The 16,623-nt window shown below is 37.9% G+C and overlaps 1 protein-coding gene across 2 annotated transcripts in view; it reads right to left on the bottom strand.

Annotated features, from left to right (window-relative positions):
* Positions 1 to 15,483, bottom strand: part of HAO1 (hydroxyacid oxidase 1) — a 67,939-nt gene extending 52,456 nt beyond the window's left edge. The window contains exons 1-2 of one of the 2 annotated variants that reach the window (XM_062203881.1): positions 15,298 to 15,483; positions 4,950 to 5,101 (exon numbers count right to left, since the gene is read on the bottom strand). In XM_062203881.1, the coding sequence (XP_062059865.1) occupies positions 4,950 to 5,101; positions 15,298 to 15,434 (289 nt within the window). In that variant the 5' untranslated portion in view covers positions 15,435 to 15,483. The remainder of the gene's footprint in view (positions 1 to 4,949; positions 5,102 to 15,297) is intronic. The other variant, XM_062203880.1, reaches the window with a different exon arrangement.
* Positions 15,484 to 16,623: the final 1,140 nt, after the last annotated feature.

Here is a 16,623-nt window from a genome sequence, read left to right as displayed (position 1 = left end):
AAGACTAGTGTCTGAAAATACTAACTGATAGAATAAAAAAGGGAGACAACAATCCAACATGGGAAGCAAGATACACAGCAGACTCATAGAATGGCAGATGTCCTAAACAGCACTCTGGCCTCAAAATCAGCCCTTAAGGCATGCGGATCTGGCTGAAAAGCCCATGAGAGTATTTTGGCATGGAAAGCCAAGACACTCTGGCAGGAAAAAAAAAAAAAAACCTAAATGAAAGATCTCCGCAAGTGAGATCCCAGTGGAAAGAACAGGTCATCAAAGAAGGAGGTACCTTTCTCTGAAGGGAGGAGAGAACTTCCACTTTGACTACGACCTTGTCTAAATGTGATCAGAGTCAGTGAACTCAAAAGGCTTCCATAGCCTTGGCAACTCATGACTAAAGTATTTTTAATGAAGAAAAACAGCAATTTTCATTCCCACGAAGAAGGAAATGGTGTGTACCTTTCTCAAAGTGAGGGTTTATGTATGAAATAAAGAGTTGGGGGACTTGGGACTCTGAGAGGATAAGAAGTGCTTCTGAAAGCTTTTCTAGAATTTATTTCACAAATCCTCCAAGAAACCCTGGAGATAAAAGCTCTTACCCATCCAGTGTTGCTAGATATATAGTCACACAGAGCACTAAGTTATAAGTAATTTATTTTTCTGAATCCTAAACAAAAATGCCGCTCTGTATTTATCTGGCAATCATCATCATTTTGAAATGAGCACCTAATTATAACTTTATCTGCTTTTTAATAATAAATTATAATGTCTATTTCATTATACTCTTTCTAAAATATTTTTAAAATTTGATCTCACATTTTAAGACATTGTATCTTTTGCAAACTCTCTCTAATAATGGGATTTTTTTCCAACTTTTCTCATTAAAAATACAGGGGCCAGCACCGTGGCATAGCAGGTAAAGCTGCCGGCTGCAGTGCTGGCATCCCATGTGGGCACATGTTGATGTCCCCACTGCTCCACTTCCAATCCAGCTCTCTGCTCTGGCCTGGGAAAGCAGTGGAAGATGGCCCAAGTTCTTGAGCCCCTGCACCCACGCAAGAGACCCGGAGGAAGCTCCAGGCTCCCGGCTATGGATTGGTCCAGCTCCAGCTGCTGGGGCTATTTGGGCAGTAAGCTAGCAGATGGAAGACTTCTCTCTCTCTCTCTCTCTCTCTCTCTCTCCCTCCCTCCCTCCATCCCTCCCTCCCTCTCTCTCTCTGCCTCTAACACTCTGTAACACTCTGATTTCAAATAAATAAATAAATCTTAAAAAAAAAAAACCCACACAGAAACACAAAGTGTAAAAAAATACTGTTTCAGTACTAGTTATAGCATCACTGCACATTAGACAACACATTAAGGACAGATCCCACATGGGATGTAAGTACACAGTGACTCCTGTTGCTGACTTAACAATTTGACACTCCTGTTCATGGCGTCAGTAATCTCCCTAGGCTCTAGTCATGAGTTGCCAGGGCTATGGAAGCCTTTAGAGTTTGCGGACTTTGATCTTATTCCGATAGGGTCATAGTCAAAGTGGAAGTTCTCTCCTCCCTTCAGAGAAAGGTACCTCCTTCTTTGATGGCCCCATTCTAGTATTTTTTACACTTTGTGTTTCTGTGTGGGTACAAACTGATGAGATCTTTACTAATTATATACTGAATCAATCTTCTGTATATAAAGAGAATTGGAAATGAAAAAAAACTGGTGTTAAATTGGAAATGGCATAGAAAATTAATTAATTTTTTAAAAAACATATTATGTAGGATCTCTGTCTTTAATGTGCTGTACACTGTTATTTAATGGTATAACTAGTACTCCAACAGTATTTTTTTCATTTTGTGTTGCTATATGGGGGCAAACTGTTGAAATCTTTACCTAATATATACTAAACTGATCTGTATATAAAGAGAATTGAAAATGAATCTTGATGTGAATGGAAGGGGATAGGGAGCGGGAAAGGTGAGGGTTGCGGGTGGGAGGGAAGTTATGGGAGGGGGGAAGCCATTGTATCCTATAAGCTGTACTTTGGAAATATGTACTCATTAAATAAAAGTTTAATAAATGAAAAAAAAAGATTTAAAAAAAAAGACCTACTTCAATAAAACTAAATAATCACAATAGAAGAAAAAAAAAAAAACAACCAAAGGCAGGAGAGGGCAATTAGCCTGATGGCTAAGATGTCTGCATCTCACATCAGGGTACTGGGATTCAGTTCCCAGCTCTAGGTTTTGAATCCAGCTTCCCACTGGTGCAAGCTATCGGAGGTAACAGGGATGGTTTAAAGTAGTTGGGATCCTGCCACTGACATGGGGGATTTGAACTCAGTCCCTGGCTCTAGCCCAGCTCAGCCATTGTGGACATTTGGGAAGTAAAACAATGAATAGGAGTTTTCACTTTCTGTCTCTCTGCTTCTCAAATGATATAAATAAATAAATAAACAATATTTTAAAAAGCAACAAAGGCAATAAAATCCTCACAGAAGTTTCTTTCTTCAAAATTACACACATTTCCCTGGAATTTACAGTATCACATTGAATTTACATTTTTAGAGAAGGGACGCACAGGGTCAAATTATTTCCTAGAAAGATTTCTCCACCTTCTACGCTCCCATCAATGTTAGGAAATGCAGTTTCCTACTAACCTCATCATACTATGTAATCTTAGAATAATGATTTGATATCCACAGAAGAAAATATCTGGTTATAATTTACATTTCTTTGCTTATTGGTGAAATTGAATATTTTACAGTTTATTGGCCATTTTTGTCAATTTGTAAATTTCCTATTTATATCTTCTTTCCATTTACATTTACATCTTTTTGTCCCTTTTTTTGTAGTGTGTTTTTTTTTTCTCAAATACAAGGGTTTTTCACATAGATGGGACATTATCACTTTGCACCCTTATTTTTTTTCCAGTTTGCCATGTGCTTTAAATATAGAAATGTGAAATCACAGGAGTTTAAGGTTTTCTTATTTGTTTATTTTTCTTTTAATAGTTGTTGCCTATGGCATCATGCTTGGAAAGGCCTTTCTATCCCAAGCTTTAAGAAACATATATGATTTAATAGTTCACCTCCAGCCTATGATCTATGTCTGTTCAGAAAAGCCTCATTGTGCCATTCTGATCTCCCTGGAAGAATTTTGTGGCAGGGATTACAAGGAGATACGAGAATTCACAAGATCCTAATTCCTAGAACTTAAGTACTTTAAAATGGTTTCAGTTCATGCTCTTTTGGCATGCATTTTCTGCCCTGCTTAGCAAAAAAAAAAAAAAAAAAGACTCCAAGTAGAATGCACCATCAACTTTGATATGAATTTCTGGAGCATATTTTGGGAGGATTTATCAGCATGCATAGCCTTTCAAATGTTCCCAGTCACTAGAGAAATGAGAGGTTAATAAGAAATTTCTTTGCATTGTATTTGATTTTCTTATCATTCCCACCTAAGGCAGTTGGAAATGCTCTTTTGGAAATACAACCCATCAATCAAAAAGATTCATGATCCAAATCATGTGAAAAAGACAAATAACCAGATTGCTGCATTATGATAATCATATTGGTCTAGGGGAAGCAGGAGGGCTTTGAAATAAGATGGAAACAAGGTTGAATCTGACCTCTGCCAATATCTAGCTGTCACTTTAAGCAAGTCATTCCCAGACCTCCTTATTCTAAGATGTCAATGTTAATGGTTATTGAGCTACTACACTGTGCCAGGCACTTCCTACATGTGAACCCATTCAGTCCCCCACAGAAACCCACTGAGGCAGATACTGTATTTATCCCCATTTTCCTATTGAGGAAACTGAGGCATAGACAGAGTATCTTGGTTAGTGTCACCCAGAAGAAGAGGATGTGCAAGACCAGGTGGATTGGAGGTAGAGCCAATGAGCTAATTTTTTTCTGAGCGTAAGATATCAAGTAAAATATAGAAAACCCAGACAGAAAAATATCAAAAGTTCTCTCTCATATGTGGGAGCAAATAAATAAATAAATGTCTTAAAAAAAAAAAACATGAGGTCTATCTGAATGCAAAACAGTGATTATTAGTGGTTGGGAAGTATGGCAGTGAGGAGAGGTTAGATGGCAGGTACCAAAATACAGTCAGATAAAAAGAATAAGTTTGAGTATTCCTTAGCATAGTGGGAAAACTAGTTCACAATAACCTATCATTTATTTTAGGAAAAAAAAATAACAGAGTAGCTCAAGGCTCAAAAAGAAAGTAATAGCAAGGAGAAGGAAATATTAATTATACTGATTTTATCACTACTCTTTGTACATTTATTGAAATATCACACTACCACATAGACACATATAATTTAATCCATTTTTAAAAATTTATTTATGTTACTTGAATGGTGAGGGACAGAGAGAGAGAGAGAGAGAGAGAGAGAGACAAAAGGATACCCCATTTGCTGGTTCACTCCCTAAAGGCCCCAATAGCTAGAGTTAGGTCCCCCAGCAAAAACCAAGAGCCAGAAATACCATCCTATCCCCCACGTAGTTGGTAGTGACCCCAGCACTTCAGCTGTCATCCACTGACACCCATGTGCATTAGCAGGAAGTTGGATTGAAAGCATACAGAACCCATGCTCTGATATGGGATATGGGCATACCAAGTAACAGCTTAACCCACTATGTACTACACCCACCCCAATCAAAAAATGTTTAAAGATTGAGGAGATGGAAATTCTAACTGATATGATTTGATTAACATCCAGTGAATATGTATATCAAATCATCACATAGTATACCATAAATTTGCGCAACTTTTAAAATAAGAAAAAGTATATCATTCAAATAATTAAAATTGTACATAAGAAAACTAAAGTTATAATAATAATAATAATACAAGTAAGCTTTGAGGGAAAAAAAAGAAACATTCAGCGAAGTGTTTGCTTGGGGCACTGGCTAAATGAGTCTCCTGTCCCCTTCCTAAGGACATTCTTCCTACCTCGCACGGTTGCAAGCTCCCCATCCTCATGTGCCATGCACTGCATGGCGGTCGCTCCAGCACATATCGGCATGCTGATCCTTTGTCCTAAAATGGAAGTCGACAGGTCTATTTCAGCAGTATTCCGGAGCATCCGTGGATAAAGTTTCCATCTAGAATTTAAAAAAATAATAAAACAGGCTTTAAAATTTCAAAAGCAGAACCGAACTTTGACATCATATTTTAGTTAAAAGAGAAATGTGATTGAATTTTCCCATCAAGAAAATTACTTCATAAAACTAAACAAAAAAACTTGTTTGGAAAATTAGCAACAGGAAAACAATGAATTTCCCAAGCAATTATTTTATCAAATTATACTTTACAAATGATAAAGTTCATCCATTTTAATGCACAGTTTGGTGAGCACTAACAAATAAATACAGTGGTTTAGCTGCCAAACTCGTCAAATTCTAGAATAGTTCAGTATTTCCCCAAATTTCCCCATTTTTTCTATAGTGAAAGTTTCTCCCTATATCAATTCCCTGACAGCCATAGATCTGTTTTGGTCTTCTTGATTTTACTTTGCATATTCATACGTTGCATGAGTTATAAGTATGAAGGCATAAAGCTTGTGGGAAAAGACAATAAAAGATAAGTTTACTCTCTTACCATTATAAAAATCAACTCAAAATGAATTAAAGACCTAAATAAAACACCTGAAGCTTTGAAGCTACCAGATAAAAATGCTTCAGGGCATTGGAATTGGCAAGGATTTTTTTTTTAATATTTATTTTATCTATTTGAAAGGCAGATTTATAGAGATGGGAAGAGTCAGCCAGAGAGAATCTTCCATTCATCAATTCATTCCTCAAATGGCCGCAACAAGCAGGGTTGGGTCCAGGCGAAGGCCGGGAGTCCAGAAATCCATGAGGATTGCCATATGGGTGGCAGGGGCCCAAGCACTTGGACCATCTCCCACTCAATTATATTAGCAGGATGCTGGATCAGAAGCAGAGCAGCCAAGACTCCAATAGGGGACACCAGCATTGTAGGCAGCTGCTTAACCTGCTGTGCCAAAATGCCAGTCCTGGCAAGGATTTATTCTTTTTTATCATAACCCAAAAGTAAAGGAAATGAAACAAAAATGGACAAATGGGATTTTGTCAAACTAAAGAGCTTATGCACAGCAAAAGACTGAATAGACAACTTACAAAGTTAGAGAAAATATTTGCAATTTATATATCTAATAAGGGGTTAATAATTAGAATATATAAAGAACTCAAACCACTCAATAGCAAAAATAAATAAATAGGTAGATAAATATAATTTAAAATGGGCAGTAGACCTAAACAGACATTTCTCAAAGGAAAGTATGCAAATGACCAACAGGTACAAGAAAAATGCACAACATCGCTAATTATCTGAAAATACAAATCAAAACCACAATGAGATATCATCTTGCTCCAGTTAGATAAGCTGTTATTAAAACAACAACAGATTAACAAGTGTTGGTGAGGATGTGGAAGAAAGAGAACCCTTGTGCACTGTTGGTGGGAATGCAAATTAATACAACATTTGTGGAAAACACACGAGAGATGAATCAATAACCAGAAACTAGAACTACCATATGATATAGCAATCTCACTCCTGGGAATATACCCAAGGGATTTGAAATCAATCTGTTGAAGAAAAATTTGCAGCTCCATGTTTATTGCAGTACTATTCACATTAGCCAAGAAATAGAAACAACCTGTGTTAATTCACTGATGAATGGATAAAGAAAAGGCAGCATATACACACAATAGAATACTATTTGGTCATAAAAAAAGGGTGAAATCTTTTCATTTGCAACAACATGGATAGAACAAGATCATTATGGTAAGTGAAGTAACTAGCAGTTTAACACTAAGGCCAACATTCACACTTCCACAAATTTTTTGAAACATAAATGTAGCTTTTTTGCACTTGGCTTCTTTCACTTAGCCTAATCTGTTTGAGGTTCTTGCATGTTATTGGATGTGTCAATAATTTATTCTCTTTGGTTGAAGAATAGACTTCCATTATACAGGGATAAAATGGTTTATCCATTCTCAAGCTGAGTGGTTGTTTCTAGTTGGGGCAATTATAAATAAAATCACTACATTCACTTACAAGTTGTTGTGTGCACATAGTTCTCATTTCAATTCCTCCAAGCTATTTTTGAAGATGATATACAAAGACATAGAGGTTTAAGAAGATGGTGATGTCTATCTTGTCTTCACTTCCTATGAAAGACATTAGCTTCATGCATACTTTTCAAATTATAATTTAGTTTCTTCAAAATCCTCATAGTTTCCACTGAAGTGTGATAAAGAGGGAAATTGTGTGTGTGTGTTTTACATTAGTTGTGTGTGTGTTTTACATTAGTTGTACATTTCCCTGAACAATGTTTTTGATAGAAACTAGAATTTTTAGCATAAAGAGGTTTTGACTCCTAAAAACTATTTTAAATGACTTTTACTATAATTCTGTTTAGCGATTAAAAATGCCCATAAAGCAACCACCAAAAGTTCCCAAGTAAAATTTATAAGAGAACTAGTTCTCTTTCCTCTCGCAAAATTTATTCCTCCTATTTGTTTGGGTTTATTATCCTTCTCATTAGTAACTGATTAGAACTGAAGAAAATGCAGCCCTATTGCTAATGAGCATTCATCTAACAAACATATTGTATAGACACGTATGCATACTTAGGCAGCATCAATTTTCACTGCCTAGATTCAACTCTGCTTCCTGAGAGCCAGATTTTTTAGTAAGTACAGTAAAGTGTGATTCTGTAATGGAGTAACCAAAATAAATAAATAAATAAATAAAAGTCCTTAATCGAAGCATACTTCTTGCAGTGGAGAAGAAATTTTGCCTTCATGTTGCTTTGTGGAAAAGCGAAGGGTCTGTAATCTAACCCTTCCTCACATAATAAAGTAGAAACATTCAGAGTCTGAAAAGAATCATAAAGAAGTTTTATTGTGTGATTTCTATGTTATTCCTTTGAACATCATAATTGTCATTATTTTATGTCACACCACATGCTTTGCTGCTGGAACTCTTTTCTTCTAGCCTGACCCTCACAGCATGATTCTTTGATCTCCGTTTGAAAGGAGGAGAGGCAGAATCCTTGAGGAGAGTTTTTATTACCAATCATCTCTAAGTGTGTTATTAGAATGAGAGAAAAAGTTTTTAATAGCAGCCATTGGCACGCCAGCCTTGCAAGACATAATACTTACTTAGAACTAGAGGAACAATGAAGGCTTTTATGATGAGAACACAGAAAACTACAGGGCATCAGCTGTGTGTGTGCATGCGTGTGTGTGGGTATGAGGCAAAAGGGACATTTCTAAATGTCAAATTCCCATTTCTAAAGCCAGGCTCTATCCTTCTGTCTTGAGAGTATCTCTATGAATGTCCACTTGGTGGCGCAGTCACCTTTATAACTGTGTGCTCCTGCTTCCTTAAGTACTATTTTCTGTTCTGGTCAATCAATGCACAAAACTTAGATTAAAAAATACATATCAATGGAATGATAAATGTAGTTCTTTGAAGAATCTTACACATTTTGACACTTTCCAAATAGCAATTACTACACAATAACTGTCAGTCCCAATAGTTGTCCAGGCCCCTCCCTATCCTGTCCTCAAGTTAAATGACTTTCCCACAATCATACATAAAATAATACCTTTCTGTAATCTTGGACTGTGTTCCAATGAGGCCTACATTTTGGAAAAAAAGATATGAAGATTGATGAAACAGTTGGCCCAATGGTATAGTAAATCTTTATCAAAAGATGGAAAATAAAGGAAGTAGATGAAGGTGAAATCCTTTAACAAGACTTTTGGTTCACACTCCACATCCAATGACAGATTCCATTTTAATTTATCAAAAATCAGGTAATTCACACCGTCCCTCAGAGTTGGCTACTATTTGACATTCAGGTATCACCCACTTTTACTGAATCACACCAACTGAGCACAGTGAATCAAGGCTTTGTCAGTCCGATAGCCTTCAAACTCATGCTATGAAAAATACAGGTTTCAAAAAATTTTTGCATCAAAATGTTCTTTCATTTTCCCCTAACTTTTTCAAATAACTTCACATCATATTGCATTCCCTTTTATCCACTCCTAATTTGGTGCTCTAAGTAGTTAAAACATAGAGTATGGAAAATACATTATTCAACTGTCATGGATATGGATTTTATGACATTTATGCTTAAGGGAAGAATACTGAAAATGCCACTAGCAAGGTTATCTTCCTTCTTTTTTTTTAAGATTCATTTTATTTATTTGAAAGACAGAGTTACAGAGAGAGGTAGAGAAAGAGAGAGAGGTCTTTCATCCACTGGTTTACACCCCAGATCGCCACAACAGCTGGAGCTGGGCCAATCCGAAGGCAGGAGCCAGGAGCTTCTTCCAGGTCTCCCATGCGGGTGCAGGGGCCCAAGGACTTGGGCCATCCTCTACTACTTTCCCAGGCCATAGCAGAGAGCTGGATTGGAAGAGGAGCAGCCAGGACCAGAACCGGCACTTCAGGCCAGGGCATTAACCTGCTATGCCACAGTGACCTCCCAGTTATCTTCCTTCTTAAAGTGAGAAAGTGATAACAGTTTTACCCATTTGTTAAAAAGAAAATCGAGAGCAGCAAGATGGCGGAATAGGAAGGGAGCACACTGATAGTCCAGGAAGACACAGTTGAATAAAAGTGGAGATACTGCAGGGTCAAGGAAGAGTAGCAGAAGAAACAGCAGAGGAAACTCTTCTGGAACTAGTGATTCACAGTGGACCTGCGTGGAGAGTGTGGGAGCCCAAGTTCGGGACATCAGCGGCAGAATCAACACACCAGCGCTGGAACACGAGGTGAGCCAAACCTCAATAGCCCAAGACACCAGCGGGAAAGCAGAAAGAGGAGACTAGAGGGAACGAGGCTTGAAACTCCGTGGGGAAAAATTCACCAGGCTAACTAGAAGAGAGAGAGCAAAAAAAAAAAAAAAGTAACCAATACGGACACGAGTTTCTCTCTCTCCTCTCACCCCTCAAAGGCTAGCAAGACAAAGAGCAGGCACCATTTTGGACATACATCATAAGCAGGGCGACCTCAGGTCTGCACTGGCCCTGAGCCTAGCAGAAAAACCTGACTCTTGGAGGGTGAAATAACAGGAGATTAGGATCTAACTTGGCAACCCACTGGGAGACTGCAGGAGAACTGGAGCCCACAGTGAGGGCAGCAGAGATTCCCTGTGTGGTCCTTGGGAAAGAGCTTCTGATCTCTGGCTCCTGTGGGTATATCATTCATCTGCTAACTACTTCCAATTACGTTCAGCTGTGCGGGAAGGAAGGGAGGAAGGAAGGAAGGAAGGAAGGAGGAAGGAAGGGAGGGAGGGAGGAAGGAAGGAAGGGAGAGATTTACCACGCCTAACCTGGGAGTGTCACCTTTGACACACGCTCAACCCTGAGGAACCAAACACAGCTCTCAGGCCACACTCATCTCAAGCCTCTAAGGCTCCACCGAAAGCAGACAGTGCACTTAATATAGAGCCATAGTGTAACAAGAAAAAACACCATGGTGAAGAAACCAAATATCTCCAACATGCCAAACAACAAACGCAAAAACCGAAGTAACAAGAACAAGGAAGACACTATGATGCCCCCAAATGAAAAAGACACCCCAATTCAAGATTATGAAGATGATGAGATAGAAGAAATGCAAGAAGTGGATCTCAAAAAATTGATAAGAACATTAAGAAGTTCTCAAAAACAAATTCTTGAACTACAGAAATCCTTAATGGACAAGATAGAAAATCTCTCTCATGAAAATGAAATATTAAGGAGGAATCAAAATGAAATAAAACAACTAGTAGAACAAGAAACTGTGATAGTGATGAGAAATCATAATGAAATGAAGAATTTAATAGATCAAATGACAAACACATTAGAGAGCCTTAAAAACAGAATGGGCGAAGCAGAAGAGAGAATATCAGACTTAGAAGACAGAGAACAGGAAAGGAAACAGGCAAACCAAAGAAAAGAAGAAGAAATCAGAAATCTAAAAAATATTGTCGGGAATCTACAGGATACTATTAAAAAAACCAACATTCGGGTTCTAGGAGTTCCTGAAGGCATGGAGAGGGAGAAAGGATTAGAAGACATTTTCAGTGAGATACTAGCAGAAAATTTCCCAGGTTTGGAGGACAGAGGCATCTTAGTACAGGAAGCTTATAGAACCCCTAATAAACATGACCAAAAGAGATCCTCACCACAACATGTTGTAATCAAACTCACCACAGTGAAACATAAAGAAAAGATCCTAAAATGTGCAAGAGAGAAACGTCAGATTACTCTCAGAGGATCTCCAATTAGACTCACAGCAGACTTCTCATCAGAAACCCTACAAGCTAGAAGGGAATGGCGAGACATAGCCCAGGTACTAAGAGAGAAAAACTGCCAGCCCAGAATATTATATCCTGCAAAGCTCTCATTTGTGAATGAAGGTGAAATTAAGACTTTTCATAGCAAACAGAAACTGAAAGAATTTGTTGCCACTCACCCTGCCCTGCAAAAGATGCTTAAAGATGTGTTACACACAGAAACATGGTCACCAATATGAAAGAAGGTAAAGGAAGGAAACCTCACAGCAAAAGATCACAGGAAGCTCAATTTCTCTTTGACATAGAATTAAACTCTGATGCTCTGTTAAAGCAATGTGTTAAAGTAATCTATTACGTTCTCTTGATGTCTGTTAAATTCTAATTGTTCAAAAACAGCTGAATTTTTATTAAGAGCTATGGGTTATTTAAATACGTGCTTATTTTCAAAGATTTGAATAATCACCTTGAAACAATGATCAAATTTGGTCTATGTTATGTCATGATTTTAAGGAATCTTATTTCAACCAGATATTTTGGATTTTGAGCCTTACTGGCATTCTTGACAAGCATTCAAAAAATCAAAGTTTCAAACAATCTGGACTCTAAAATTTCCAGTAAATCCTGGACTTTGGTTTTCCCAGTTTGGGCCCAACTGAAAAAATCGAAGGACCTATGTCTCTCATCTTATAGAGACACCAACTAATCAGGCTATTTGGATTATATTAGAAGTACTGTCAAGATGTGACGTGGTACCAAACTTTAAGTTTCTATAATGGAAAATGCTATTAATACAAATGTTTGAGAATTAAAAAGTCTAATGATCTTGTGTTACTAGACATGATAAATATCTTAATGAGAAAGCCCCAGAGGCCTAAAGGGTTAAATACTTGTAAAATCCTACAGGTGCTTTCAAAAATACTGTGAAGTAAGCAAGTGCCTCTTGTTGGTTGATGAGTTTATAATTTTAAACATGGCGACTTAAAGTCTTTTGTCATCCACAGTTATATATGATTTGCTGCTCCTAAAACTAAAGTGTTGTTGGTTCTGTGTTTAGCTGTCCTCCTATAGGTTCCTATGGACTTTTTCCAGCCACTTCTATTGTATTCAGTACTTTGGGATGGCTCTGTAAACAGATGAAGCCAATAATGTATTAACAATACCAACTGAGAGAAAGTATGGTTAACTGAGGTTACTAAAAACAAAAAGCAATTCAAATCAATTGGCAATCTACAAAAAGAGTTAAAGACTTTAAAAGATATTATTAGAATTGCTATATTGGTCTATTATGTTATGTTATATGTGTGTACATATTGTATGTCCACATGGGAAAATTTTATTAAGAGTTTTATTTTAATTGACTTATAGATAAGATTGTCCATATATTTAAGCTGCTAAAATTAATCAAAGATACATTTTAATTCATGTGACCTGAATCTCTGCATCATATGTTTTATACTTGTTGGTAGAAAGAAACTAAAAACATTTTATATGGTTGTGCTTAAGTTTACTGGTTAAACAAACTACACCATGTTAGATATTTAAGAAGTGTTTCCAAATACATGATTCTTAAAATTTATAGAAGGCATTGGACCTTCTGGTAAATGTTTTCTTAAGTTGTTATCCAATGGTTGAAACTATTTGCTAAGTATTCATATAATATTGCTATTGTCAGCAAGCGATCTAGGACTTGCTCCCTCATTTCTCTATTCTAAGCCCAACTTGTTCTTTCATTTCTCTATTCTCCTCAAGGTAGGAAACTAATTCTATTATAAAGGAATCGGTAGGATGCACAATTTAATCTTTAGACCTTATAAAAAGAGAAGGCAATATATCTATGTCCTGTTGCTAAATAACTGAGTACACACCTAGGATGGAAATACGCACTTGATAACCATGTAATTCACATTAGCCATGAGGTACTTTCCCAGTTCCCAACTGTCACACGATGGTAGTAGAATTTCTAGGGCTGTGGAGGTAGTCTATCCGCTTTGCTGCACCCTCTCTGTTCCTTCTCTGAAACTTCCTCTGGACCAATTTTTTGGGGGTACATTTGGCATAAATTCCCACCAGTTTTATGGAGGCCAAAAGTCAATGCATATGCATTGGAATGAAAGTTCCTGTGGACAAGAACTTTCTTGTCTGGCCCACTGCTCTGTCCCTAGCATGTTAGTGCAGAGTCAAGTCCATGAAGATCTCTATAAGCATTAGTTAGCCAGCGTGGGCAAAAGGAGTTAAAATGGTGAGGAAGGCTGAATAAAAATAGAATAGGAGTCCATAGAGCAATGCTGACACCCCAGCCACATACAACTGTCAAGGACCTGAAATGTTCTTGTTTATAATAATCTATGTTGATCGAGGTTTTTTTTTTTTGTTTTTGTTTTTTTTTCCAGAACACTCCCAAACTACATTAGCTGGTGAACATATTTTACATGTGTTCAACAGGAGACATCTTCTAGGAGCAGAAAATTTTAAAGAGGCCCAAAATTTGAAGTAATGATTGGGAAAGATCAGGCAGAATTTTAAGCCCCCCTACACTTTGCCAGCTTTCACTCCCATGACATCCCCAGCATTTGCTGAGTCTATTTGAGTTCCTAGGAAAACCTGAGACAAAGTAGAGGTGCTGAAGGGTAGCTCTGCCCTTCACCATCCTGAGTCACCTTCATGTACATGAGAGACAATCAGTGCTCCCTGCCAAGGATCACCTTTTTTGGAAAGATATCATTTCTCTGGAGCCAGCATTGTGGTGCCATGGGTTAAGCCAAGATGCCAGCATATGGGTACTGATCCATGTCCCAGCTGCTCCACTTCCAAAGCAGCTACTTGCTAATGGCCTGAGAAGGCAATGGAAGAATGCATGAATACTTGGGAACCCTGCTACTCATATGGAATAACCAAATGAAGTTCGTGACTCTTCAGCTTGGCCCAACCCTAGTCATTACAGCCATTTAGGGAGAGAACTAGGGGAAGAAAGATTCTCTCTCTCTCTCTCTCTGTAGGTGTGTGTGTGTATGTGTTTCTCCCTCTCTGTGTATCTCTTTCAACTAAATAAATAAATCTTGTTTTTAAAAAAGAAAGATTTCATTTCTCCTAATTTACATGAAGAAAAGTCATTTTGCTCTAAAGAAGAAATCAGGAAGCAAGATAGATTCTCCCTCACCGGACATTTTCAGTCTTTTATCACCTTTAGTTGATCACCTTTAAGTCCTAAAATATTTGTTGCTTCCCTAGGGGTCATATGTAAGAAAGATGAGCCTGAAAGAATACAGTGCATTGAAAGCCCTCCTCCCCTACTGCAGATAATAAACTGGTTTTGCAATGACTGGTGAAAAAATAACCATTTAAAGTTATTTTATTACAAATTGTAAACATAAAGTGTGACACCCACCATCTTGTGCTTTGAAATATGAAAAGCAAGTGAAAACTAGTTTAGGAAGAAAGATGAAACCCTTTGCAGGAGAGATGAAACAGCAGAGCTCAAAGACAAATGCCACTCAGACACAGTGAAACTAAAATGAAAGCCCAGACACCAGTAATCAAAATGAATGATAATGTAGAAAGCCATCAGGATGGCACATCTGAAGCAACAATCCAAAGTGATTCAAGCAGATAAAATGGCTACCTTGCATTTAGTGCTAACTCCTCACCACAGCAAAAAGATAAGCACTCACTGTCACAGAGAAAAAGAGAATGGCGCTGTCTGCAATTATCACTACTGTTATATGGAGCTAAATTGTCCTGAAAGAGGAAATGAAGAGTAGTCTTTTGCAGTCCATTGTTCAAGATTTCCAGGCTTGAAATATGCTTAAGTTATTAAGATCCCAATATTTCTCACAGCCTTATGAACTTTTCCATTTCTATAAAAAACACAAATCTAAGCAAAGAGTTCCATACTCTTAATCGAGAGTTAGATCTTACTTCGGTGCAATGTCAGTATTATGTACATATAAGACACATCTTGAAAAAAGAAATTCTTACCTAGAAAATGCTGCCACATTATCAGCCAAAGTTTCCTGGTCATTTGCCCCAGATCTATAATAGTCATAGACAGACTTTTGAAGTACCAGTTTAGCTTGTTGTTCATAGTCATTGATACAAACTAGTCGGGTGGACATTTTCACAGGTTACCACAACAGATACTAGGGTTTTTCCTGTGTATTGCCTCTACAGCCTGACTATTCCGTTACTTGTAAATTATTAATAGACTTTTGTCAAAGTTCAGATATGGTTCTCTGTTGTTTGCATCATGTGAGCTAACAATGCTGTAGACCTTGAAATTTCATCTAAGGTCATCTGCCAAAGGACATTTGAGCCATAAGAAGTTGGAGCTAGAGAGGCAGCAAGGGGTGATGATTGGTGTCATGTTAAAAAGGCAGAGTGATGAGTTCAAAATTAAGGACTTAGAGGGTGGGCATTTAGCCTACAAATTGGTATGTTCTTTTCCACATTAGAGTTCCTGGGTTTAAGTCCATGTACTGGCTCCTGAATCCAGCTTGCTGATAATGCAGACCCTGGGAGGCAGGGATGATGGCTCTAACAATTGTGTCCCTGCCACTCAAGCAGAAAACCTGGATTGAGTTCCCAGCTCCTGGCTTTAGCCTGGCCCAGCACCAATAATTGAAGCTTTGGGGGAGTGAAACAGCAAATATTAGTTCTCTCTCTCTCTCTTTTTCTCTCAGCCTCCCAAATAATTTTTTAAAGGAAAACATTTAGAACTTAGATGAGCACTTAGAAGAAACTACTTCTGGTTACCTTCCTGCTCATAGTTGTACCTTTGCTCTTTGCTTGATCCAGAATGGGCCCCCCTCACTCATTCCTCTTTGGGTCATGTACTTTTGACATGAAAAGTGCTTGTAAAGCAAATAAATTATCCAGTAAAGACAAGACTTCTATTGAACATGAAATTTAACTGATTATAAACATTTGTCGTTAAAATAAAGACCATGTTTAAAGCTAATTCTTTTAAAAAAAAAAACGATTTTTATTTATTTATTTGACAGGTAGAGTTACAGACAGTGAGAGAGACAGAGAGAAAGGTCTTCCTTCTGTTGGTTCACTCCCTAAGTGGCCGCAATGGCTGGAGCTATGCCTATCCAAAGCTAGGAACCAGGTGTTTCTTCCTGGTCTCCCATGTGGGTGCAGGGGCCTAAGGACTTGGGCCATCTTCTACTGCTATCCCAGGCCACAGCAGAGAGCAGGACTGGAAGAGGAGCAACTGGGACTAGAATCGGCACCCATATGGGATGCAGGCACCACAGGTGGAGGATTAACCTAGTGAGCCACAGTGCCAGCCCCAAAGTTAAT

The sequence above is a fragment of the Lepus europaeus genome, chromosome 10, assembly GCF_033115175.1.
Source record: "Lepus europaeus isolate LE1 chromosome 10, mLepTim1.pri, whole genome shotgun sequence".
NCBI lineage: Eukaryota > Metazoa > Chordata > Mammalia > Lagomorpha > Leporidae > Lepus > Lepus europaeus.
This window is presented reverse-complemented; position numbering and strand designations above follow the sequence as displayed.